Genomic DNA, 25,928 nt, shown 5'->3' with positions numbered 1-25,928 from the left:
AGGTCCGTGTGCTTCCGTCCCACAGTGGACTCGGGAATGTACTTTCTCTACGGAGAGCCCGCAGCCACTCCGCCCCGCTGCCCGCCATCCCCCCACCCAACCCCCACCCCCAGGATACCGTCGTGCTACTTTTGAAAACAAATTTCATGCTGCCCAAGAAGCAGACTCCAACCCCAGGGCCCGAGCTGACCTTGGTTCGTGTCGGCTGAGGATCAGAGCAGGTCCCACACACCGGCCATGTGGCTCTGGGGCAGGCAAGTCCGCCCCGAGTGGCAGGGCGGAGGCAGCCCGAGCCTGACCTGGGTCAACACCAGCTGCTGCGCGACCGTCTGGAGACCGGCTCTGCCCCAATGCTAACTGCTCTGCGCCATCCGCCCTGGCAGCTCCCAGAGCCGGCTTCCCTCCCTCGCATACCTCCGCCGTCACCCTTCCGTCCTCAGAGACTCGCTGCGGCGCAGTCAAGTGACCTGTTGACTCCTGGCAGGTTTATTGTTTTTAAAACCAAGCTAAACCTTACTATGGACTTGAGTCCCTTGTGGCATAACACCCTAAGTGTTTAGACTGCGTACCTCAACACCCTGAGGCCTCAATCCCCCAGCCGCGGCCGAATAAAAAGCCAGGCCCCCTAGAACTCAAAGGAAGCCGAGCGCAGCCCCCTTGGGTACGCCACGGTCACTGAGCTGAGCAGCCACCAGGGCCCGAGGGATGTGCCAAGGGCCCTGGGCCGAGACACCTGTCCTCAGAGCCTTCCGCGCAGGCCGCGGCCCACGCCGCCACACTGCCACCTCACTCCCTATAGTCGTACGATCTGCTCGGCTCTTAAAAATGTTTTTTTTTTTTTTCTTTACATCAGCCTCTGCCTTTGCCAGTTAATCAGGGAAAAGGCTTTGATTTAAATGCCTGGTGTCTTTGTTCCACGGCACAGGTCCCTCGGGTTGGGGGAGGGTAAGCATTCTGACCTGGTTTCAGTAGGAATCCAGTTAACATTTTTTTCCTTTCTGAATTTGTTCGTGTTTGCTTTTCTAAAACTGAACTAGGAAATAGGACATGCTCAATTTCAAGCTCTCCTTTGGACAAAACTGAATTCACCACGGGCGGTTACCGCTAGACCACACAGGACGTGTGGCGGCCGCTGGCGGCACAGGCCGGGCAGGCAGGCCGCTGGGTGCACCAGGAGATCCTGTCCTGATGAGGTCTCGCGCTAGCGCAGTTGTGGCGACACAGCGTCTCTCGTGACCTAGGCCCCTCTGGTTAGGAGTGCTAGAATATCCACTACAACCCTAAAAAGAAGAGACCTTTCCCCTCACGTGCTGAAGCGTCTGTAAGCAGTAAGATTTCGTACCATTACAGTCCATCCTTCCCCACCGCCCCACGACCGAACCCTCGTATGCTTTTAACTAAAAGAATAAAGGAGAAAAACCAAGTTCATCGGCTCTTTCCTACCAGTCTCCCCCTGCCTCAGCTGGGACACTAAGCAACAACTCTTCAGCTTCTAGCTTCTACCTCTGGAGCCTGTGTTCAGAGGCTGCTGGGGTCCCCTCCCCTGAGCATGTGCGGGCAGCCTGGGGTGCATGTCAGACCGCCTTTGTCAATGCTCACCGGGACTCTACCCTGGAAGGCTTGGCCACTACCAACGTGCGAAAGGGAAGCATCATCAAGCTCGCCATGGGGTTGGCCCTGGAAAGTTCGGCTGGCGTGAGAAAGCTGTTACCTTTTTAGTGGTCTAGAACCAGCAACAGCAAGGCGGCTCCAGCAGCCTGAGAAGCAATGGTCATTTAAATGCTGAAGAAACTCTTTGGACCTTCAGAGCCTTTCTGCGGCAGCATCGCCGAGAAGCTGACATAAACGAGAGGCTCACGGGAACACGAACAGAGACAGGCAGACAGACCGGGGTAAGGAGTTGAACCCCGAGGCTCAGTTAGCACAGCCCTGCCCGAGGGACAGCTTCTCGTCCACAAGGGCTTCTCGGGCAACTGCTCAGCCCCCCCTGCCTCCTGCAGGGACTGGGTTTCACCATCCCCACACCAGCCTGGTCGGAACGGTCCCAGCTTTCCAGCAAACACCAAATAAGTAAGAGGTAGCGGGGAAGGAGGGACAGAGCATTCCCAGAGGGGAAGGGCAGTCTCCACGGCGCCAGCTCCAGACGCCTCTTACCAACACACGGTTTACATAGAACTTTCTAGAAAGCTTAGCAGAACTGCCAAAGAACAGAGGGCGAATAAACCACTGTTTCCCTAGAGCTGCTGCTTCAGGGGCTGTGCTTCAGAACCAAAAAGCAGTGACAAGGTCTCACATGAGGTCAACCAGCTTCGCAAGCGACCCCCCGCGGAAAGGGACAGAACCAGACTTACCTGCAACACCACAGTTACCTGGGCTAACGGAGAGCCAACCCGTTCTCCGAGTGTCAGGAAAGGAGAGTGTGTGTTAGACTCAAAGATTCAATCTGGCCTCATATTGCACAGGTTCAAAGGGCGCGACCATTGCGGGGGAAGGAAGAAAATAAAGCTACTGAGGAAGGCAAACTGGCCCTCGGATTAGTCCACACTGCTGGGTAAACGAAAGACAGGCTGGGGAGTGGGCTGAGGGGGGACATTAAGAGGCATTTCAATGCCAGATCCAAAAACCGTTCTGTGTTCAAGTCAACTGTCAAAAGGACCTCCATCCCGTTGCCACCGCGTGCGCTAGCCACCCAGACCCCGGAAACAGGAAAGCCTGGGCACGTGCATTCACACCTCCTGTTCTAAGCCAGCACCCTGCAAGTTAACACTGACGGACCGTCATCCTTCGCTGTGCTCATGATGAGCCTCGTTGTAGTCCATGATGTGCAGCTGTCCAACACTGTCCGGGTTCGGGGGGGAAGGGTGCGGGCCATCAAGGTTCAGGGGGGTCTTGGCTTCCGCACCCGGGTCTCTGCCCAGTTCTGTCTTTAGCGTCTCGGAAAGGCTACTGATGGTCACGCCGTCTTCATCACACTGGCTCTCACTCTTATTACGAAATAACTCTCGTGCCTTCATGCCTAGGAAGCTTTTTGAGCTGGGGAGGGAGCCGACAGTCGTGGGGATGCTGGTGGCGGACCCTCCCATGGCAGTTTCCCACCGACTGCTGAACAGGCCTGCCCTCTGGCTGGGGGGTTTCTCCGGGGTCGAGAGCTCGCTGCCGCCACCGCTGCCACTGCTACCTCCACCCCCTCTACTTGCGCTGCCGGCCCCGGGTCGAGGGGGCTTGGTCTCGCCATTGTAACCAGATGCCTCTTCGTTGTGCCCTGTTACAGAATCCGGGCAGCCGTCCTTGCAACAGGCAAGCCTGTAAGAAATCCAGGGAGGAGAAGGGGGCGGTGTTGGCAGCGCCTGGGGGGATGGGAGGCGTGCGACTACGCGGGCTCATGCAGACACCGAACTCTACGCTTTCGAGCGGGAAAACCTGAGCGTGAGGCCTCGGCAAGAGACACCGAGTCTCAACGCGGGACGGGACATGGAGACACACGTGTGGGCACTTCCTGTGACCACATCCTGCAATTCAGGGCCAAGGACAGGGAACCAGAGAGGCCACCGGGGATGGTTTCTCACACCCTGTTCTGCCGCTGGTGGCTCAGGGACAAGGCTGCTGCTCCCGCCTCTTTGCTCCTACCTTTCTTCTGCCGCTTCGGCTGCTTCTGCCTTTTCTTCTTCAAGTTTCTTCAGGAGGCCGTCCTTCTCCAACCTGCCGTATAAATCTAAGATCTCCAATTCAAACACTTGGGTGATCCTTTTCTGAGCCTCATACCTGCTCTCCGCCGCCTGCAGCTGTCCTCTGAAACACAGACCACCCCAGGATCTAGGAAGCCCCGCTCACAAAAGAAACCATCATCGCGGAAACCCGTGCCCACCGAAGTTACCTTGCCTGGACTTTGACATCTTCTAAATATTTCTTCTGTTCCAAGAGAAGGTGGTCTTTCTTGGCCAGGTGAGATTCCAGTTCCAAAATCCGTTTCTGGGAGGTATCAAGCCTCTGATTCTGCTGGAGAACGTGGCTTCTGTTTTTTTCTAGTTCTTTCCGACAAGCAGCTTTCATCATCTCCACCTCCTACAAGAGGGGCTGGAGTTAGTCCCCGAGGAAACAAGCGTGCTACCTTCGTTGTGCAAAAGCAAGGCTCTGCACACTAAGAAGGCGCTTTGGGGCACTGCTGCTGGAAATCTGAGGTCCTACAACTTGCTGCAAAGAAAGCTGGCAAGAAGTATTAATCTAGTAGTCCTTCCTTGAAATCCGCCCCTGAGGAAATCATCTGAAACATGACTAGGCATTGTGCACAAAAAGGTATCACCGTATCACGTGGTAGGAGGGCAAAAAACCGGAAGTGCTGTTAAGTCTAACACCAGGAGAAGAGTGAGTTAAAATACATTTTATATCTCTAAGTTTTTAGTAAACTTACAGTTTATGTATCTGTAAGAAAAAGATTTAAAAAATAGACTTTATATAAAAAACACGCAAACGGGAGATCAACTATGTCAATGTGACATTCACAGACACCAGAGGAAGCTACCCCGATACCGTTTCTTTCAACATAGTGGGGTCGCGGCTGATGTGTCTTCCGTCAGGCTCCTCTCCCCACACACCAACTGAGGGAAAGGCTGCGGGCACAGCCCAGTGGGACAGGCTCGCTCAGGCCACGCCGCACATGTGGCTCGGGCACCCCGAAGGTCTAGAGATCCCGCCAGGCAGATGGCTGCCTGCTGAAAGACCAAGCCAGCTGAAACCAGAGCAACTCAACTAACTAAATAAAATCTTTAAATAAAAAAAAAAAGGACAGAAAACAAGGAGCAAGGAGATGGAACTTCCATGGGGGTGTCCCTGCCTCGAAGACGACCAGTGACTGCTTTCCTGGAGTGGACCTCCACAGACTGAAACTCAGGACTGGGCACCGGATCATGGCCGTTCTAGCCGTGCCCGAGGGCTCCAGACTTCAGCACAGGTGAGGTGAACCAGCCTCTGTCATCAGTGACAGGAGTTCTTTATGGAGAATCAAGCCGACCTCTGGACTAGGAACATCCATGCGCCTCCATGAACCCTCACAACCACCGCAGGTTGTCCTACCCCACACCTACCAGCCATGCCCAAGCTGATTCTCCGATACCGCCCTGCCTCCCCACTTGACTGAACAAGAGGAAACCTGACTCCAGGTCCGAGGGCAAATTCTGACAGGTCCAAGGCAATGACTGAGCTAGGGATGGACACAAAACACAATCCTGGCCAACAGCAAGGGTGGGAAGTCTGGTAGAGGGTTCCTGGCAATGTTTCCTCACTGACAGACCCGCAGGAAGCGACCTCTCCTCTTGCAGGGGAGATTGTGGTGTCTGACTTCCTAAGACTGCCATTCCTGTGGCTCACACCTTGCAACCATCGGCACAGGCAGCCAGAGGACAAGGTTGCTAAGACAGGCCAAGTGGTGCAGGAGAGTGGAAAAAACGGGACACTTTTTTTTTTTTAAAGTAATCTCTATGCCCCACATGGGGCTCAAACTCACAACCCCAAGATCAAGAGTCACATGCTCCTGTCCATCTGTCCATACTCTTGATCTCAAGGTTGTGAGCTCAAGCCCCACGTGGTGTATAGACATCACTTAAACAAATTAAAAAACTAAAAAAAGACAAAACCTTAAAAAATTTTTTTTAATTCTAAAAAGACAGGGGCATGCTCTACAGACCGAGCCAGTCAGGCACTCAGAACCGGGCTCTTAGATACTGTCCCTACACTGACTGGGCCAGCCCGGAACCCACCGGCTTTCAGACTTCTTGTCAAGTGAAGTAATGCTTCTTTTTGTTAAGCTGGGTTAGGGGCGTCTTGGTTCCTGCTTACAACAGTGGACACCCCAGCTGCTACAAGTCAGGGTCATCACATCCACGTAGGGACTGTGAAACAGGGTCCAGAGAGATCAGGTGGCTGTGGGAGGTCCCAGAAGTCCAAGTGCTCCAGCCTAAGGCAACAGCACAGAGGCCAGCCCAGCTGACTTCTCTCGGCAGATGTCAGAAATGCATTTCGGTCAGCATTTTCAGAGGATCTCCTGTCTCTTAGGTCTCTTTTCCCCTTGTTCTTTTCCAAGCCCATTATACCTCGAAAATGAGTGCTAGCTGGTTTCTAGAAAGTTCCACATTTAACATCCTTCTAAAGGGAGTCTGAATCTGAGAGCTGAGAGGAGCTGTGAAATAAGGAGTAACTAACTCTTATGAAAATTACATCTCTCTGCTGCTAAGACTACTTTCTACATTTGGCCAAAAAGCTTTACAAAGCACAAACCCAAGAAATCCTAAAAAGTAAGCCTGTGTGTGATGGAGAAGTTAGTGACAGGAGGCATCCGAGCATTTACTATTAAAATCCCATCCCAACTCATTCCCAGCTCATTCACTAACATTACCTGAGGCTATTTATAAAGTGACATAAAACCTCTGCCTCAACACCATTGGTGAGACACTAATTAGTGTAAGATCATGCCAATACTGGCCTTGTTGCCAGGACTGAACCGCCATCTGCTGAAATTAAATTCAACATTAAAAGGAAGAAAAAATATGTATAGCAGTATATACCCACAGTCCCAAGCGTTATGTTCAACAGAACTGGCTTCCTATCCTTTTTTTGTTTCTCTCTCTCTCTCCCTCCCCCTCTCGAAGCGGGCACTGGTGAGGGAAGACAAACCCTTTATCAGCTACTCTCTACCAATTACCATGCGGCACTTTCACTTACCCTGACGTCACTGAAAAGCCAGCCAACCGGGGGAAACAAGCTCGCACGACGGCCAAGGAGGGCTCGTCCGCGGGGCCACAACCATGCTGTGTGGCCGCAGACCCGCTGCCTGGGTCCTATGGGCTCCCCGCGCCCCGGGCGTGGCTCCCCGAGCCCCCGCATACCTTTGTGGTATCCGAGTGCTTGCTCTGCAGTTGTTCCAGATACAACTCGTTGACCTCCCCGAGGACCAACAGCTGCCGGTTCAAGAACTCCATCTGCTGCTGCACCGACTCGCTGTTCGAGAGCTAACCAAAACAGGGCAGGCAACATCAGCGCCCCCGTGGCCCACAACTGGCCGGTGTGCGCACACAGGGGCCGGCTTGCACCTCCGGGTGTCAGTGCTACAGGACAATAAACTCCCACGGTTTCAAATCCCCTAACACAAGTGCTAGTGGGGAGGAAGGCGTCCCACGGCAACTTCAAAACGGCGCTGAGCGAAGGGGAAGCAGTGGAGAGTCGCTACATCAAGTGGCCGCCCACGGGATGCCTGCGGAGGACAGGCGTGTGTGACCTTCCCCGCGGGGATGAGAGCCCAGGATTAAAGCCCAGGAAGACGCACTTGCTCGTACATAAACTGTACAGAATGTGGTGAATCCCAAAACAGGAGGGACCCTAGCTCAGGAGCATTTTGTAAGCAAACTTCCCACGTTTATGTAAACGAGGATCTAAGAGAGGGTTCCCAGGGGCACACACGGGCCCAGGGGCAGGCCGGGTGCTTCTCCACTGCAGAACCTGTCCTGTGCATTGTGGGGCGGGTCGCAGCACCCAGGTCCCTGCCCAGTAGCACCAAAATACTCCACACATTGCCCCTTGCCCCCGGGGCGGGGTGGTGGTGGGGAGGGGAGGCTGGGGTGGGAGCCGACGCTGGAGGCACGCAGACCACGGCCTCACCCCGTCTGGAGGAAGAACATCAGGTACAGGTATGAGAGGAGACCCAGCCTGCCCCGCGGCTTACCTTCTGGGACACCTGACTGAGCAGCAGCTCCGTGTGACACACCTTGCTGTTGGCCTTCTTCAGCTCCAGACGCAGCTCCGCGATCATGTTCCTGCAGTCCTCCAGCTTCGTCTGCCCGGAGAGACGCGCCAGCAAGTTACCCACTGCCTCCGGCCAGGGCCCCACCCCACCCGGCCGTCAGTCCGTGGACAAGTGGGGGAGCCCAGCTTCACAGCTGCTCCACTATTCTTGGGTCACCAGGATTTAGTTTCTTAGTTTTAAAAATCAAGTTATGGCTGATTTCTGAGTTCCTGATTTGTTTAGCAAAAGAACAAGAAGCTCTTAGATCTGCAGTCCCCAAACCAAGCCAACCCACACGGCTGGGGCGGGGAGGTGTGAAGTGTCTGAGGGAAACACAGCGACACCTGCCGCTCGTCATGTGAACTGCACGCTGGAGGCCGCGGAGAGGGAGTAGCAGCCGCGCTAGCGAGGGCAGGGGATGTAGGCACGTCTGCGAAGCAGGGATCTGGGGTTTGCTGGGATACAAAGCACTGTGTGAATACCAGCGTGAAATGGCAAAAGAGGGCATCGGTGTCCAGTGTGACTCCAAGGTCTGTGCCTCTGCGGTGCCCAACGGGGACACACACAGCACTGGTGAGTCATGGTGGTCGTTTAAAAACAAAATCTACAACAACGTAAACTTGGGTCTACAGTCCTCAAACAGCTGCTGTGGGTTGTCGGGGCGTAAGGACTAAGTTGTTCAGATCTGCTTAAAAGCACAACGGTCAAGGGTTTCTTTTTGCCTTGGAATGCCAGGGAAGTGACCAAACTGCCACAGGAGCTGCGTACGACCTCAGCTGGTGGGGGAACTTTGGCCCGAGATGCCATCTATGCGCTGCCGCATCAGAGAGAAAAGCCCTTCCTGTCGATCGGGCTGAGCGAGGTGCCTCCAGCTGCCCAGACCCAGGGCTGCCGCCCGTACCTGCAGCTCCTGGCTCTGGTTGTAGAACTCCTCGCGGTCGTGCTGCAGCTGTCGGATCTGGCTGTGCAGCTGGGCCACCATCGTGTCTCGCTGCTCCTGCAGCTGGCTGTACCGGGCCTGCTCCTTCTGCACGCTGACCTTCCAGATCTGGATGTCCTTCTCTTGCAACTTCAACTGGTCTTTCTAGCAGAGAGCAAAGACGTGATCATTTTAGCTGCCTCCCGGCAGGGGTAATAAAGCACCCGCGTCACCAGTGCTGACGGCCACACGCCACCCTGAAGCTTTAACCGCAGGCACCGCAGCCATCAGCTCGCGACTCTCCAGCCAGACTTGCAGGCCGGGGCCACCAACCTGCCAGCGGCACAGGGATCGGGAGCCACTGGAAGAACCTCTCTCAGGTGCCAGTTACTCCCAACACCTTCCGAAGTCCTAACCGCCAGTGCTGGCCCAAGACCTCTAATAAAACACCAAGCAGCCAGGTCCCTAACACCCTGGCGGTGAGCACGGAGTCTGGGGACCTCCTCAGGCAGAACGGCTGCAAAGTGGCTGCCGGTTCACCCCTCCACCCCGTTTCGCGGAATGGGTAACAGAGGCTGCGGAGGCTGAGTGACTTCTCTGAGGGGAGGAACGACAGAGCCCCTCAATCTGACTGGCTCCCCCCGGTGCTGTGAGATTTTTGTCACAAAACAGCTTCAGGAGAGCTGGTTTCGCATTTGGAGGAACAAAATCGCGCCTCTGACTCTGTGACCATCGTAGGCGATCACAAGTACACACGGAAGCCACTTGTCTCACCAGGGCCATTAGGTCACCCTTAGAGACTGAGCGACCACCCCGAGCCGCGGCGGCACATGGAGCCGGGACCAGACACCTGGGGCCTGAACCGGGAGCCGCTCCTTCCAGAAGATGGAGCCGGCGCGAACCCCCGAGCCCGAGGCGAGCCCTGCCCGCGGGCCCCAGGGGCTCACCATGGCCGCGTTGTGCTCCTCCAGGGCCGCCGCCTTGACCGCCTTGCGGAGGAGCCGCCTATTCCGGAGCGCGTGCTGCTGCCTCTTGAAACGCTCATACAGTAACTGGTTGTGCAGCAAGAGCAGCTGGTTACGGAGGGTGCGGATCTCATCTGAGGGAGGAGAGCCTGATTTTAAAGCAGAGGGAAGGTGGCAGAGAGGCCTTTTACAGACAGTTCCGTCACACCCCGCCCAGGTCAGCCAGCTTCCGAACTGCGCTTCTCACAGCAACAAGTCCCCGCTCCCTCGGCAAAGGCCGCCTGCGTCTCAGCGACGGTCGTGCATCAGGAGAGGGGAGGGTGACTGACTACCGGCCGCCCTCTGAAGGAGCACAGAGATCCTGAGAGCTTCCTGACTCCTCCCCGCAGACCCAAACCACACATACGGTTCTTCAAGGCGCCCTCCTGCCCCCCATGCTGTGTCCTCCCCCGGGCCCAGCTCCCGCCACCGACCTCACTGGGCTCTTTCCTACGAAAGCCAAGCACGAGGTCGGCGCTTTCTGCACTTCCAGCCTCAAGCACCTGCTACGTGCCATTTTCCAGAAGTAGAAAATGCTAGCTTTACAACATCTGAGGTATTAGGGGCCAAGGAGATATGCTGGCTGGAGCAGCAGCCAAGGGGGACCTGTTCCTACAGGGCACGCCTCCTCCAAGGACAGAAAAGGCGACAAGCACGCAGGATCCACGTGGGCTGGTCTGGAGTGCAAGTAACAACTTTACCTCCAAAGTGGGTCCAGTCGACAGACTTGCTGGGTAAAGACAACCTAGGAAGGAAGGTGCGGGGGGGACAAAGTTACCGAGCTCGCCCGGACAGCCTTCTCGGGGCTGTTCATTGCCGCAAGGCTGGATCACTTCCTTGCAGTCAAATGCAGCAACAGCCTAACGAAGCTTCAATACCCAGGTGCCCAGGGTGTCAGAGGTGGCGGTGCACAGCGGACAGGGACCAGCACACCCCCTACGCACAACCGCAGCGGACGGGGGCTGGCACACCCCCCAAGCATGACCAGCTCCCCAGGGCGCAGACGTCCTCCCTTGGAGCTCGTGCCATGGCCGATCTCTGCTCGGCTCTCCGAGGCGACGGAGCGCCCCAACATACTGCCAGCTACTTCCTACTCAATGTGCCGTGTACCTGAGCCATGTATCTGAGGTGCCATATACCTGAGCCCGTTACACCAAATCTCACTCAACAAGAGAAATCTCTGTCAAATTCCACCTGAGATCATGACGTTGAAGAAAAATTAAAACCAAGACCTTGTTTAGCAAGAGCCAAGGACTCGAACCCTGGAACTGGTGGGATTCCCTCGCGCCCCCCCACCCCGATAACGGTTGGAAAGGGCCATAGAGGAAGGGTGGGGACAGCGGCTCAGGCCTCCCGGAGGCAAGCCTGTGCGCGAGCGCGGGCGTGCGGGAGGGCTCGCCCTGAACCACTGACTTGCTTTCCATCAGAGGAACTGCATTACCTACGGCTGCAGGAGGACACACCGGGACAGGGATTCCTAGGTCACCCGGATACCAGGCACCCCCCCTCACGCTCTCAGAGCACACAGCCCCGCAGGGCAGCCCCCGGGTGAGCTCGCCCAAGCGCCCTTGCAGGACAGCCCCACTGGGGCTGGCGGCCGCGCACGGGCAAAGGCAGCGGCTGGAAGGACAGAGGGCAGCCGGCCGCCGCCGTGAGCACAGAGGATGAGCCCCACTCCCCTCGGGCTCGGGCCGAGCCTCCTGCCGCGGGCGCGGGGACAGAAGGGACGCCGCGACGGGGCCTTACTTGCTCAGTTCCTTGCTGTGCGCGTCCGCTCCCTGCTGGACCAGCCTGTCCAGGACTTCCGCGGGGGAGGGCGAGGGCGGATAGTCTTCCTCTGCGTTTCCTTTTGCTTTCTTTAACAGTTCCTTGGTCTTCTTGCTGACAAAATGATGGGCGGTCTTTGGCAATGCCACCTCAAAAAGATGATCGTAAGGGGGAGGCTGCCCACTTCCAAACCCCACTCCCCTCTGAGGCGGAATTTTACAAGGGCTGGGAGTGAGGATGCTGGTCTCCAGCGAAGTCTGGCGCTCCCTGTGCCCGGCAGGGCTCTCGGCGGCGCCTCCGCAGGGCGGGTCTATGGGAGTAAAGGCTTGCTTTGGTGTGTCAGGCCCAAGCTTGTCCAGGGAGGAGTTTAAAGGCTCAGGGTTCACACTGGCGCCCTGAGCACCAGAGGTGGCCGAATGGTTCTTGCGAGGACAGCCCGGGAGATTGTCCTGGTAGAAGGGAGAGTCAAAGCCTCCTCGAGGAACCAGGGGCTCAGTCTCGGCCGTCGTGATCTCGGACAGTTCTTTAGAGATGGCCGCTGAGGGGCGGGAGGGAGACAAGAGCCAGCACTGTGAACGCGTCACCTGGGTACGGCCGGGCCGCGCAGGGCTGTGTGCTGCCAAGGGCCACGTGGTGCGACACTTAAAGGGCCACCCCTTTCCTTGGCATAGGACCCAGAATACACCTCCCACCTTCTTCCCCCAAGAGAAGAAAAACCAAGCAAGCCTGAGAGAGCGGACACTCGGTCCCGGTTTCAGGGCGCGCTGAGAGCTTTACCATCCTGCAGTAATCTCGTACGAGCCCAGAACCCCACACACTACCTTCTTCTTTAGCTTTCTCGATGCTGTCCTCTTCGGAGGCGAGGTCTCCTAAAAACCCTGGAAGGTCACTTAGAGCGACAGAACCTTTGCTGCCAGGTAACTCTTCTAAGGAGAAACGAAAACAGCTCAAGTCAAAGAACTACACGGTAACCCCCCATCTGTGAAAGCGCTCGCCCCGCGTGGACGGCGTCCGTAAGCGTTCTTCCTGCCGTGTGAGGCGAAGAGACTAGAACCAGCGCGCCCCGCCCCGCCCCGGAGCGGCCCCAGAACACAAGGCTACTGCAGGGAGTCTAATTAAAGGTACTGAAAACCATAACCCCACAGAAAATAAAATTCTCCATTCTCAACACCCGAGAAATCAGCTAAACACCACAACCTGACCGGCTCAAAATGCACGTAACAGGTACTTCACGGCAAGAACTTAAGGGCTTTTTTTGATGTTATTATTAGGTTGGTTTTTGGACTTAATTACGCCTCACTACCTCTGGCCTTCATCAGTGTGTGGTGTTCCCCAATTTCCCTGTTTGCACACATAACCCAAGAAGAGACAAGCAAGGTCTAGGGTTACGCAGAGACTTTACCTAGTCCTCTGTCGTTTGGGAGATGGTGCTGTCTATGTAGACAGGGCCTTGCTGAATCTGTTTTTTCTTCCTGAAAAGATAGGTACCACTTATGTCATCAGGCAGAAAACTGTGTATGTGTTCTCTTGTGTAAAAGACATATCCTAAAAATCTAAACTTTAACACATTATAAAAGAGTTTAACATTTGGCTCAGTGGTTTAAGCACTGTTTGGTCTCAAGTACCTTCATAGTCTTAAAAACCAGGAGTCCCATGAGCTTTTATTTATGTGGTTCTAGTACAGTTACTACACTAGAAATCAAAACAAACATTTTAAAAATGTCTACTGATTCACTTAAAAAAAATAAATCCAAGGTGCCTGGGTGGCTCAGTTGGTTAAGCAACTGTCTTTGGCTCAGGTCACGAACCCAGAGTCGCGGGATCGAGTCCCACATCAGGCTCCAGGCTCCACGGGGCTCTGCTTCTCCCTCTGACCTTCTCGCCTCTCAGGCTCTCTCTCACTGTCTCTCTCTCAAATAAATAAATAAAATCTTTAAGAAATAATAACAACAATAATCAATCCATTATATGTAAACATAAATGATACAAATTCTTAAGAAAAATAACTACAGTTTCCACAACAATACACACAAAGTCAGTGAGATGAGTGAACCTCTTCTGCCTTCGTGCTCCCTCTTCCGTGTCTGGCTGAATGGAAGGAAGCCGGAAGCTCAGACCAGCCTCTGCGCTCAAGCTGCTGCACTGTGTTATTTTGGCTAAAGCATACGAAGGAACTTCTAAGCCCCAGTGTTAAGTAGTTATAAAATGACTTAACCTTTGATGACTTGACAAGGAGTCATTTCTCAGGGGTTACCACGTGAAATCTGAAAGCAGGCCACACCACCTTTCATGCTATGTTCGAGACCGCGGGGGCACTCTGGGCTCTGCACTTTTGCCTATGGCGGCTCTGGACCATCGCACAACCGGACACTTAGAAGATCCTGACTCGCCCCGTTGGGCTTCCCAGTGTGGAAATATTCACCACATGACATAAAAAACTCGATTATTCACCGGCTCCCTAGAACTTTTCAATCTCTTCACAAAAGTCTCGGGATACCATCAAGCTCATAGCGACAGAGATCAGGTTTGTCGTACTCTAGTTTTACCTGAAAACTGAATTTTGCCACCAGCAGCAAAGCCTGTCCATTGTTTATTTTGAAGTGACAGCTGGTCATGTAAGTGCAGCCTGTCCCACGCCCGGGTCTAAACAAGCCTCGGCCGTCGGTCGGCTGTCCCTTCACATCACACTGGCACTCCCCAAGAAACACAGCTGGTCTAGCCATCAACTCAAGTCACAGCACCAGGGTCTGTGATGGATCCCCTATTTTCTCTCAAAGAATATTAAATAGGTATGTCCTCAAGGGTCACGATATACTAAAATAAATCCTTCTTACTCCTTTCCATGAACACTCTTAAGGCACTGGCATTTTGGCTTTTTTATCTTTTGTTCTTTCAAACCGAAGATACACGTGACAGAAGGTGGCGTGCACCAGACAGTTTGGTGCCAGCCCTGATCTGTGCGGGGGGCCGGCCCTTCTCCCCCGCATCGCTCTGTACCACGAGTGCAAACGCCAACGTGGTCAAGAGGGAAAGGGCAGATTGGTATTACTATGAAAGCGGACGAGCTCCTGGGTCCCCCGAGAGGCTTCTGGAGCTCCAGGGTAAGCACTCAACACTCTGAGAGCTGCTGACGAGTCTATATTCAGTTGCCCTGATCCAAACCCAACACATACCCGGTCCAAATTCCATCTGACATAACGAGCTTCGTGCCCAAAGTGAGGCCACATTTGGGTCACCGAGCTGGGGCAGAGGGAGCACAGACACGCTGGCACGTACCTTCTTGGGGGGTGTGGCTGTGGCCGGCCGCAGGGAAATGGGCACGTAGTCGTCTGAGGGGCAGAGCGGGGCGGGAGGGGGAGACGTTGCTGGGGTTCCCAGAGGGGTTCCTTTTCCACCTGCTCACAGGCAAGGACAACATACACACCATCACCAAGCCTATTAGAAAACTGAATCTTTTCAACCTGCCTGCGACAATGAAGAAAGCCACTAGAGTGAACTTTCTAGGCGGCTTGAGTCTTTTCTTTTTTTTTTTTTTTTTTGGTTCACTTTCTAGGTTCTGAAAACCCCCAAGCTTTGTATGAACTGTCAACCACAGGCTGACTGCTGCAAGCAGCCCCAAACTCACTGCTGGATTAAGAGACAGTCCCTCGTCACACACAGCAGGCCCAGACCGACCCTCCGAATCCCACCGAATCCCACCTCAGACGTACATACCAGTTGTACCAAAGACTTTACTGTAAGGGTGTGACAGATCAGGTGGTACATTTCCAGGAGACGTTGGAGGAGTGGTCATACCACAAACCGAAGATGGGCTCCAGAGAGCAGCCTGGGGAGTTAATGAGGTGGGTCAGCAGTGAGAAAGAGCACCAAGGCACCCCTAAAGGCCTATACTCATGACCGGACAGAAAAACTCATCTTATTAAAACTTTATTATGATGCATTTTGTAAATCTAGACTCCAAGAGAAACCCAAGTGGCAACAGTAACCACCTTTCCTAATACAACGTATCCTTAAAAATAACTCCTAAAATGAGCAGGGTGAGATCTTCCCAACCAGATGCTAACTCCCGACCCCAATGGTCCGCTTCACCAGCACGCAGAGAAGCAAGCAGGCGCACTCTTTCACACCATACTTGTGGCGGCTCAGTCAACAGCCGTGTCGATGGGGGACTCAGAGTCTGAGGTGGCTGCCCGGGCGTATTTAACAACGTCAGCCGAGCGCTGGAATACGGGGTCGAGGTAGCACTCCCTACAATGAAAGGCAAAGTGTATGTGAGATTAGTGTGCGATTTTAGATTATCCTGGGGGGAAAAAAAAACGGCCCCCAAACCATACGATAACATTCATATTTCTTAGATAACTGAGGGGACTCCTGACGTCGTAGGGACAAAGTTAACACTTCAATGCCTTTTTAAGTGTTAAAAAGGATAGCTATTTGGAAATAGCTCGGTAAGGTTGTTCTTTTGTTTGGTTTTTAAGATTTTCTTTGTTTAGGGCGCCTAGGTGGCTCTGTCGGTTAAGCGTCTGTCTGCCTTCAGCTCAGTTCATGATCCCAGGGTTCTGGAACCAAGCCCCATATCAGGCTCCTTGTTTAGCGGGGACCCTGCTTCTCCCCCCGCCTGCCGCTCCCCCTGCTTATGCTTGCTCTCTCTCTGTTGCTCACTCTGTGTCCAATAAATGAAATCTTTAAAAAAGATTATTTAGGGGCACCTGGGTGGCTCAGTGGGTTAAAGGCTCTGCTTTCGGCTCAGGACATTGGTCTCTGAAGAAAGACCCTTGATCCCAGGGTCCTGGGATCAAGCCCCGCATCGGGGTCTCTGCTCAGCGGGGAGCCTGCTTCCCCTCTCTCTCTGCCTGCCTCTCTGCCTACATGTGTTCTCTGTCAAATAAATAAATAAAATCTTTCCCCAAAAAAGATTATTTATTAAAAATTGATTATTAAAAGATTATTTGAGCAAGAGCGAGCGGGGAGGGGGGAGGAGGGGGGAGAGGTAGAGGGCAAGAATGTCAAACAGAGCCCCCCAGAGTGTGGCCCCAACTCATGGCTCAACCCCAGGACCCTGGGATCATGACCTGAGCCGAAATCAAGTCGGACACTCAACCAACACAGCCATCCAGGCTCCCCAAGTTCAGGAAGGTCTGATGTCAAGTTAAGCTTCAGGGTAACTTGAAAAAGCATAGCCTGGATGACACCCCTAATCGGTAGTACCTACAGATAAGCCTGGCTTCTCTAGAAACCAATTCTCAACTGTCCAGATTCACTCAAACTGTGTCCGTGAGTGCAGCAGCCGAGGGGGCCTCACTGCAAGCGTCTAAAACAAAGACCCCCTGTCGGGGTGCTGCCAGGAAGGCAAACCCTCAGGTCCACACTCCTCGTTCTGTGTTAAAGACCCATCCCTGGTCCGCTGGCGTACCATCGTACGGTAGGAGGCCAAAGATGTGGGGCTCCGAATTAAACTTGAAAGAGGGGTTAGTCAGGAGAAACTGGAGGCTTTAATTTTCAGCATCTGGGAAACAGTTCCTACATGCTGCAGTGAGTCTCACCCCAGGAAAAGAAAAATTAAGTGGATATAAATGAGCCATGCTTTCCAGAGACGAAGCCGAGGTCACTCTTACCACAGCTATTTTGCGTGTCGACGTAAGGGCTGGCGGCCACATCGGCCGCACGATGAGGAAAGCGCGCGGACACCTGCGGGGACACGGAGTCGCCGTCTTCGTATGAGGCTTCTGCGGGGTCCAGAGAGATTTTGGCACACTCTATTACAACATCGTGTGTTTCTAATCTCTTCCACCTAGAAGAGGCAACGACAGTTAAGAAAAGCAAGCTGTAATCCATTTAATCAAACACCCAACTCTCAAGAACGCTAATGCAAGGCCAGGCACAGAGCCAGGATTAGCGACGGACAAGGCAGAACCACCCCACCAGCCCAAGCATTACACCGTGCTTACTAAGAATCAGGCATCCATTTTCTAAACCTCCACCTTCCCTGTTTAAACTGGGCATATCAGGTTATCAGAACCTCATCCGAAGCGAAAATGTCAACAAACAACTGGGCAGAGCCTCCAAAGAGAGCACAAACTATGCCGGTCACTGGGGGAGCTTCTCCCCCAGACCAAAGGTCATCAAAGGTCCGGGGAGGCCTGGAAACTGCTGGTGGCTGCGGTGGGATTTAAGGTCTCCTGTCAGAGCCTAGGGGGTCCTACCCCATCTCTAGACCGGCAATATGGCGCAGAAAGACTCAAACCTCGAGGAAGTCCATGAGGACATTTTTTTAAATCAGCCAAAGATTCCTGTCATATGACCCACAGTTCCACTTCTAGGATTTAAGCCTGTGGAAATCAACACACAGCAAGATACACAACAATGCTCAGCACAGCTCATCACAGAAAAAAGAAAAGAACCCAAAATCACACCAAGGGGATATATTCTATAGAAGAAAAATTATTACACCATCCTAAAAAGCTCTCAGCAGGTCACTGGCTGCCAAGTGTCAGGAAGGAGACTGACCACAAAGGACACAGAGAAACCTTGTGGGCGTATGACACATTCTGTATCGTGAGTGTGACACTTGTCAAAACTTAACAAACGGATGAATCTTATTGTATGTCAACCATACCTCCCTAAAGCTGATTTTATTTTATTTATTTTTAAAGATTTTATTTATTTATTTGACAGAGAGAGACACAGCGAGAGGGAAGACAAGCAGGGGCAGTAGGAGAGGGAGAAGCAGGCTTCCCGCCGAGCAGGGAGCCCAACGTGGGCTCGATCCCAGGACCCTGGGATCATGACCTGAGCTGAAGGCAGAGCCACCCAGGCACCCCCTAAAGCTGATATTAAAAGTCATGTTTACTAGACTCAGCGGTTTAAGACGGTCAGGATAGTGAGCTCCAACGAATAAAGATTCAAAACTACTCAGAGCTACGCCACGAGAGAGAGACGAGGGCACCAAGTGTTCAGATTAAAAGACCCGAAAGTCATGGGCGATGTCCTTTCCCTTCTCACCTCTCCAGTATTTGCCAAGTGGTCTACAAAGCCCTAATAATGAATACACCAGAGACCTGCTCCAATATGAACTTTAAGACGGCGTAATTTCGCTATCCAGTTATCCAAGGAAGCAGGAATCCAGCAAGACTCATTTTCATGTTCCAAATTTCACAGAAAAATCGGCACTGCACTAAGGGCACGCCATGGATTTACCCCAACAAAACATCAGCTTCCATACAATCGCTCTAGAAAACGCACCACTAGATCTGAGACGGTGACGATGGGATACCAAATACAGAACCAGAGAGCCCCCAGGGCACGGGCAGCATCCCTAGGGGGAAACCCTTTCACATCAGCACCGCCCCTGCAGTCTGAGCGGGTGCTCCCTGCCCGGGGTTCCTGCGTGCTAAGGGCAGCCGCCTCCCCAGGTACTCCCAGCACCAGGGGCGAGGGGTGAGGGGACAGCACGGGTCAGGACGCTTACGTACACGCAGGAGCCTCGCTTTTAGAGAATCCAGTGGACTCACAACACAGTAGAATATACATTTACATGTCTGAGTTAATCGGACTTATGCTATTTCCTTGGTTCTTAAAAGCATTTTTCACATCCAATGTCTCTGAAACTGAGAAGTCAGATCTAATTAGTTGTGTGTTAGTTTTTGTGGCATTTTTTTCTTTCTCAGACGAACCCAAAATAGAAGGGCTCCGTGACATCTTGCATTTGATGAAACAGGGCTGTTTAAAGAGTCAGTTAAAAGGTCCCTCCCGCGTCCTTCCCCTCAACCACTTTCCCGGTCTGTCGGCGGAACCGGCACCCCGCCTGCACATTATTTTGAAAGAATGCGCTCTACGCTCTGAATTTCCCGTATGCGGATCGTACCCATCCCCTGCAGACTTCTACTAGGGCCAGCGAGGGCGCAGGCCGCGTCCGAATAGCCTTCTCACGCCTCCCTGCTCTCAGCAGACGTATCATCGTTCCGTTTTCTTCAAAATTAGTTTTCAGAAATTAGAGTGAACTGTAAGATTTCCTTTTCTGTTAGACTCAGTTTATCCTGGAGTTTGGATTTTTCTGTTTCTCGTCCTCAGTCCTCTGTGTTTCTATTACAATCTTCCTAACCGGACTCAACAGCTCTGAAACAAGGCCTAATACAACTTTTACACGACGCTGTGCAAATAAGCCCTGGAATTACCCCCCCACCCCCGCCTCCCGCCGCACTAGCTCCCCTCTGGAGGCCTCTCTCTCTCACTCCGCCGAGACTGGTTTGTTCGGAGGGCTGCTATGCAGTGCTACCCAAAGACTTCCCGTGACCACGATCCAAAGTCAAGTGTCAAGTCCCCCTTGCTTCCTGGGCTCAGTCTCACCGGATTCCACTCTCATTCTGATAGAGCGCAGGCCCCAGTCGCTAGCTGACAAGGGGGTCTATGGGAGGTAAATGTGACGGAAGCTGGGCGCTAGGTAAGCCCCTTTGATCAGGACAGGCATGTCCTTCAATATCCTGATTGCTATATTTCTTTGTATTTTTCATACTTGTATTGGAGATTTTCTTCTATTATGTTTTCACAAAAGTTTTCTCCTCTCTTTTTCCTTGAATGTTGGCTTCTTGGACTGATGATTTTAAGTTTCTTAGTTCTCTGCTCAGAAAACATCTCTATCCACTGACTCTGCTTTCTGAGATAGTCTTAACTCTACCTTCTGGTTCTTTTGTTGAAGTCTTGACTTGAGCCCTCATTTTTCACTTTCAAGGGTTCTCTGTCTCTGAATGTTTCCCTCCATGGCATTCTGACCTCTGCGTGTACTCAAATGCCGCATCTCAGTGGCTACACAGATACTTTCCTCCTCTCTCTGTATTATGTTTCTTTCTAGCTCCCTTTCCTTCTCTTTATGTTGGTCTCTCTCTCTCTCTCTCTCTTTCTCTTTTTTAAAGATTTTATTTATTTGAGAAAGAGAGAGCACAAGCAGCGGGGAGGGAAGCAGAGGGAAGAGCATACTCCCCGCTGCGCAGGGAGCCCAAGGAGGGACTCAATCCCAGGACCCTGGGATCATGACCTGAGCCAAAGGCAGGTGTTTAACCGACTAAGCCACCCAGGCACCCCTATCTTGGTCTCTTGTCTTTTGTGATAGAGCTTTCCTCGAAAGCCAGATGACCCCTGTCTACCACCGGAAGCGAGGCTCTCTAGGCTGGCCTGGAGCCTTCCAAGTTAGTATCACAGACTGAACATATGCATCCATTATACAACCTCCCCAACCTACCAAGTCTACAGTATGGATTCGATTGTTTTTAAATATAAACCTATGGGAAGGAGGAGAATGGGCGAAGACAGAGCAGCACGACAGGCTCCTGAAGCTAGAAAGCAGACAGGCCAGAGGCAACCTATGTAGCACATCCAAGGAAGCAGAACCCTAAGCCCCCATTGTTTCAAACCTAAAAGTCAACCCGACTCACACCGCAGGATCCTTAAAAAGCTAAAAAAATGTTTACACGTTGAGGTGCCTGGGTGGCTCAGTGGGTTAAGCCTCTGCCTTCGGCTCAGGTCATGATCTCAGGGTCCTGGGATCGAGCCCCACACCAGGCTCTCTGCTCAGCGGGGAGCCTGCTTCTCCCTCTCTATCTGCCTGCTTCTCTGCCTGCTTCTGCCTACTTGGGATTTCTCTGTCAAATAAATAAAAAATAAAATAAAATAAATATATACATATATTCTGCCTGCCTCTCTGCCTACTTGTGATCTCTGTCTGTCAAATAAATAAATAAAATCTAAAAAAAAAAAAAAAATGTTTACCCGTCAAGTACTTCTGGCACGGGAGGTAAACGGCAGGTAGGTGAGGACAGCTAGCGCGGGGAAGACGGGGTGAGAACTGTTTGCGGGTCCCGAGATCCCCTTCCCACCTCTACACTCCTGGGCAGCAGAAATCTGGGCTATACTCTGGAGAGAGTAAAACAGATTTTCGGGACTGAGCTATTCCAGAAATAGTTGAGGGCACTTAAGTGAGCCATGTCCATTCTGAATGCCAAGACCACTAACCTCGCTCACCACCAGGCTCTTCCCTCCAGCGGCAGCCAGATACATACACACACACACAACCACATACACGTCTCTCTCACACACACACACACACCCAGGAAGCTCAGAGGTGACAAGTCCCACCCTGTGGACAGCTTTTTGGTCTCCCTACCCAGACACCCGCAGATTACCAGATCTTTGCGGAAAGCCTCAAAGACTTCAAAAGAAAGACAGTGTACAGATTGCACGGGGAACAAACAACTCCCAGATTCTCGAAGGTGTGCGCATCCATGAAACCTAAGACAGGCGACTACAAAGAGGAGCACTGAGAGACCCATGAAAAGGTCTTAGATGCCCAGAACAAGGCACGAGGAAGGAAACTTACAACAGCATTAAAAGCTAAAGATGAGGAAACCTTCAGAAAGAACAAAAGAGCAGAGAGAAAAAACAGGAGAGCAAAGAAAAGTAGAGGACACTCAAGGAGGCCCCGATCTACATTCCAGCAGCTCCAGAAAGACAGACATATCGGAAGGAAGGAAATCAAGCACAAGATAATTAGAGAAACTTTCCTAGAACCTGAAAGAAAGAGTTTCCAGATTAAAGAAGGAGAGTAGGTTCTGACGAGGCAATGTCGGAACATGAGAAGAATACAGGGAGGGCTCTACCGGCTCCCAGAGAAAAACACAGCCAACACGGCCAACACAGCCATGAGAAAGAAGAGCCTGGGGTCACAGCAGCAGCACTGGCAGCAAGACGGGATGTCTGAATAAAGCCTTCAGGCTGCAGAATGAAGGGCCCGGAAGTCTGTACCAACCACATGGCTGCTGGAAGGTACACTCCCCGAAGACAAGAGCAAACCCAGAAAAGAGGCAGGAGACACAGGGGATGGGAGGTCCTGCACAAGGCACGGATCCGGCAGGCGGGCAAATAGACAGGCATGTGGCGGGCCATCACCCTCGTCCCCGCACTGTCTTCTTGATGGGGGGACGCAGTGTGCAGGTGACCCCAGCCCGATACATTGTTTCTGCTCAGTCTGTCCTAAGTGAGCACTGATGAAGGCCCTGCTCTCCCTTCCCTGCCGGGATCCGCGGTGCAGACAGACCCTGCCCTGACCTGCTCCTGGAAGCTGGTCACCGTGAGCCAAGAGGCAGCACACGAGCGGTCTTCGTCCTCTGCCACGTTTCAGCAGCACATCCAGGAACCGGCCTCGCTGCAGGCCCTGCCAGATGCTCTGACTTGGGGGAGCACTGTCTCAGGTCTCCCCCGTGCATGACCTGGCCCACTGGCGCCCCCCGGTCCGGGGCCCTGCAAACTCTCAATGAAGGGGAGCCAGATGAGGACACGAACACCGGTGTCTTCCTCTCGCCTCCCGGGAACCCTCATCTGATAGCGACAGGACCGGCCCTTTCCTTCGCCTGGTTCGACTTCCCAATTCACTTTCCAAAAGCACAACAATACATGGGGTAAAACTTCACAGAAAAGAAAGAACGATTAACATAAAAGCAAGACCGGGCATTTCTTTGGAGTGGGGCAGGGAATGGGACAAAGACGGGGGCTAGCAGAGGGAGAAGCTGGCTGGTGGCTGCGGGCGCAGGGACTCCCGTGACGTTGCTGCACTTCACGGGCGCAGCACGTGTACCTGTCCCCGTGCCCGTCTCTCTCACACGAAGCTGTTTCGCACCAACTACGGCTCCATGTGGCAGAGGGAGGGCTTGTGAGGGGAGATCAGGCAGTAAACCAGGTTTTTCAGTGGGAGATCCCCAAATGTCAGTTATGTATGGACAGGTTTCCCCAAAAAGCATTCCGTCTTCTGCCAGCGGGAGCATCTGCCTAGCTGCCAGCCAGAGAAGGGGGAGGAGGGAGCTGGGCCTCTCAGCGCTCCGTGCGGGAATCACTCCCCGCTCAGCTCTGCCCGCCCCACCCCGGCATCCTCAAGCATCCTGGAATGGGAAGTCTCTGGGAAGTCTCCCAGCTGCTCTTCCCCCGGGGAATAAACCTGGAGACTTCTTGGGGTCCCCTGAAGGGCGCCTGGCCACCTGCAGGGGCGGCTCTCCCCTCGACATCTACGCTTCCCATACCCCACTTGTTTCCAACCACACGCCGCTCGGCCTGCCTCACAGTCACCGCTACCACCGAGCCCATAGCCTTCCGGGGGCTCCGCGGGCCACGTGTCTGCCCTGTAACCGCCTCCGCTCCCTGGCAGGAGCTGTTAATTCTGTACGTGAGGAGTGTGTTTCCGACAAGTACGAAGTTTGAGCTGCACAAGCCCGTCAGAACAGTGACTCTCTACGTAGAAGAACCTGTATTCCCAAATAACCCCAGAGGAGGGACATCGCCTTGATCACATGACTAATCTGTCAAGAGACGCTGTGAAATTCTGAGTTGCCAGCCTCATCTCTATACCTTCGAGGGTCCAGTTCGTGGTCCTTGGATCCAGTCACTAATTCCGGGTGAATTCGCACGTGCTCCATCATTGGCTAGAAGAGTAGGGGTTGACAAATTATAAAAGGTTAAATTTCTGTGGCATCTCCCCGCAACAGAGTATTAGTTGACAATAAAAAGGAGTCCTGACACCTGCTACAGCATGGATGACCCCTGAAACATTCCGCCAAGTGAACGAAATCAGTCCCAGAAGACCACGTACTATGTGATCCCCCGTCTGGGAAGCGCTCGTCAGAGAGGCAAGTCTACAGACGCAGAAAGGACATCAGTGGTTGCCCAGGGCTGGGGCTGGGGGCAGAGCCAACTGCTTTTCAAAATCTGTCCCCTACTGAATGCACGGGTCCCCGCCGCAGCGCGTGCACACGGCACGCGACTTTCCAATGAGCAGCCGTCACTCACCCTGACCACCTCTTCGAAAGTGTCCAAGTTCTCCTTCATACTGTAGTGAGAGCGTAGAAAGGAGACAAAGTTGCAGGGGTACATTCCGTAGAGGCGATGAAAGAGAGCGTAAACACTGGCGTGGAGATGGACAAGATAGATCTCTGTCACGTGGCCTGAAACAGGAAATCACGGACAGGAGACTCAGCCAGACACAAGCAAAGGTGAGCATGCGGCCACCAGCGTGACCTGCGGTCGACTGCCCCCACCTCGCTCCACAGATAACGAATGTTTCTCTAAAAGGCAAATCTGAACACACCAAACACCCCTATTTAAAATCTATCAGGGGCTCCCTACGGCCTTTGGATAAATTCCGATCTACTTAGAATGACCCATAAGCCTCCGACAGATGTAAAGCTCCTCTCCGGTCTTCCCTCGACCCTCTCACAATGCTGACCTAACTTTCTCATGATAATCACTCGCCCTAAAATCTGTTCTTGTTGCTTTTTATTATTATTATTTTATGTAAACTCTATGCCACACACGGGGCTCAAACTCAAGACCCTGAGGTCAAGGGTAGCGTGCTCTACCAACTGAGTCAGCCAGGGCCTCCCAGTCTGTAATGATACTTCTCCACTCTCGAATTCAGCATGAATTTCTTGAGCTTCTTGAACAGTCCTGTCTCCCTCACCTCTGCACCCTTAGTGCCTAGCACAGTGCTTGGTGCAGGACGAGCATTCAAACATTTGCAGAACAAATGTGAGAGATCCTTTTGAAATCAGGCTGTAGTCTTAGCTCTGCAGATTTGTAACTAAGGAGTGAAAAAACTATTATCCAGAAACTAGCTTAAAGCTCTGAGAGTGGGAGAAACCCAACACTTTGTCCATCGCACCTCACCCAGACCCCACGGAGAAGCCCGAGTCCACCGGATCCGCATGGCTCTTCCACAATAATGCACAGACCACTCCTCTGCCCCCAAGAGCGTCCTAAGTAACCAGCATCACCTGGCTCTTGCACTTATTATTTAATCCCGTACAGGAAGCCACATATCTGGTGTGACATGGCTTACACACTTCATCTTTCCGACATGAACAGCTCGTGCTGGGCTTCCGAAAGACTCCAAGTATCACGTGCTTACAGCTGTGGAATCACCTGATAGAGCCTGACTCCCTGCCAGGATGGGGGGAAATCCCACTACTACAGAACAAGGACACCGATTCAGGACCCACCGCATCTTCCCTCCTTCACATGCAAGAGACGGGTTTCTCAGAACCCGAGGTTTGTCTTCTGTGACAAGAGACCAGCAGAGTAAGACAAAAAAGGTGCCACAAGCCTAGTCTTGTATTGCTGTGACCCAGACCGTGAAGGTATTTTGAGAGATGGAAGTTTACCAACAATGAGAAGGTTTTACATCCTACCAGTTTCTCTGACAACTAATGCTCTTAAGCCAACAGAATGAGGAAGGTGTCCAACAGCCGGGCTTCGTATTTGTGCCTACAATGAGCAGGCACACACACACCCAAGGCACTCCTCAGCTGCTGGTGACCACCACCCCCTCGAGCCACGGAATTCTACACGCCTTCCTTCACAGCCCATGACCTGTTGATCACGAGTGAAAGCATTCACTTGGCAGGGAACAACAGGTACGTAAGGACATCTTTAC

At 53.0% G+C, this 25,928-nt stretch overlaps 1 protein-coding gene across 5 annotated transcripts in view; it reads right to left on the bottom strand.

The window, feature by feature from the left end:
* Nucleotides 1–2,437: 2,437 nt before the first annotated feature.
* Nucleotides 2,438–25,928, bottom strand: part of TSC1 (TSC complex subunit 1) — a 43,879-nt gene continuing 20,388 nt past the window's right edge. For 4 of the 5 annotated variants that reach the window (XM_032306763.1, XM_032306762.1, XM_032306764.1 and 1 more), the window contains exons 7-23: nucleotides 24,287–24,441; nucleotides 23,849–23,922; nucleotides 17,077–17,252; nucleotides 15,594–15,709; nucleotides 15,176–15,287; nucleotides 14,738–14,856; nucleotides 12,864–12,933; nucleotides 12,283–12,387; nucleotides 11,441–11,999; nucleotides 10,396–10,439; nucleotides 9,638–9,804; nucleotides 8,673–8,855; nucleotides 7,712–7,822; nucleotides 6,879–7,001; nucleotides 3,875–4,062; nucleotides 3,628–3,789; nucleotides 2,438–3,303 (exon numbers count right to left, since the gene is read on the bottom strand). In XM_032306763.1, the coding sequence (XP_032162654.1) occupies nucleotides 2,778–3,303; nucleotides 3,628–3,789; nucleotides 3,875–4,062; nucleotides 6,879–7,001; nucleotides 7,712–7,822; nucleotides 8,673–8,855; nucleotides 9,638–9,804; nucleotides 10,396–10,439; nucleotides 11,441–11,999; nucleotides 12,283–12,387; nucleotides 12,864–12,933; nucleotides 14,738–14,856; nucleotides 15,176–15,287; nucleotides 15,594–15,709; nucleotides 17,077–17,252; nucleotides 23,849–23,922; nucleotides 24,287–24,441 (2,990 nt within the window). In that variant the 3' untranslated portion in view covers nucleotides 2,438–2,777. The remainder of the gene's footprint in view (nucleotides 3,304–3,627; nucleotides 3,790–3,874; nucleotides 4,063–6,878; nucleotides 7,002–7,711; nucleotides 7,823–8,672; nucleotides 8,856–9,637; nucleotides 9,805–10,395; nucleotides 10,440–11,440; nucleotides 12,000–12,282; nucleotides 12,388–12,863; nucleotides 12,934–14,737; nucleotides 14,857–15,175; nucleotides 15,288–15,593; nucleotides 15,710–17,076; nucleotides 17,253–23,848; nucleotides 23,923–24,286; nucleotides 24,442–25,928) is intronic. The other variant, XM_032306766.1, reaches the window with a different exon arrangement.

Source organism: Mustela erminea, chromosome 12, assembly GCF_009829155.1.
Source record: "Mustela erminea isolate mMusErm1 chromosome 12, mMusErm1.Pri, whole genome shotgun sequence".
Lineage (NCBI taxonomy): Eukaryota > Metazoa > Chordata > Mammalia > Carnivora > Mustelidae > Mustela > Mustela erminea.
This window is presented reverse-complemented; position numbering and strand designations above follow the sequence as displayed.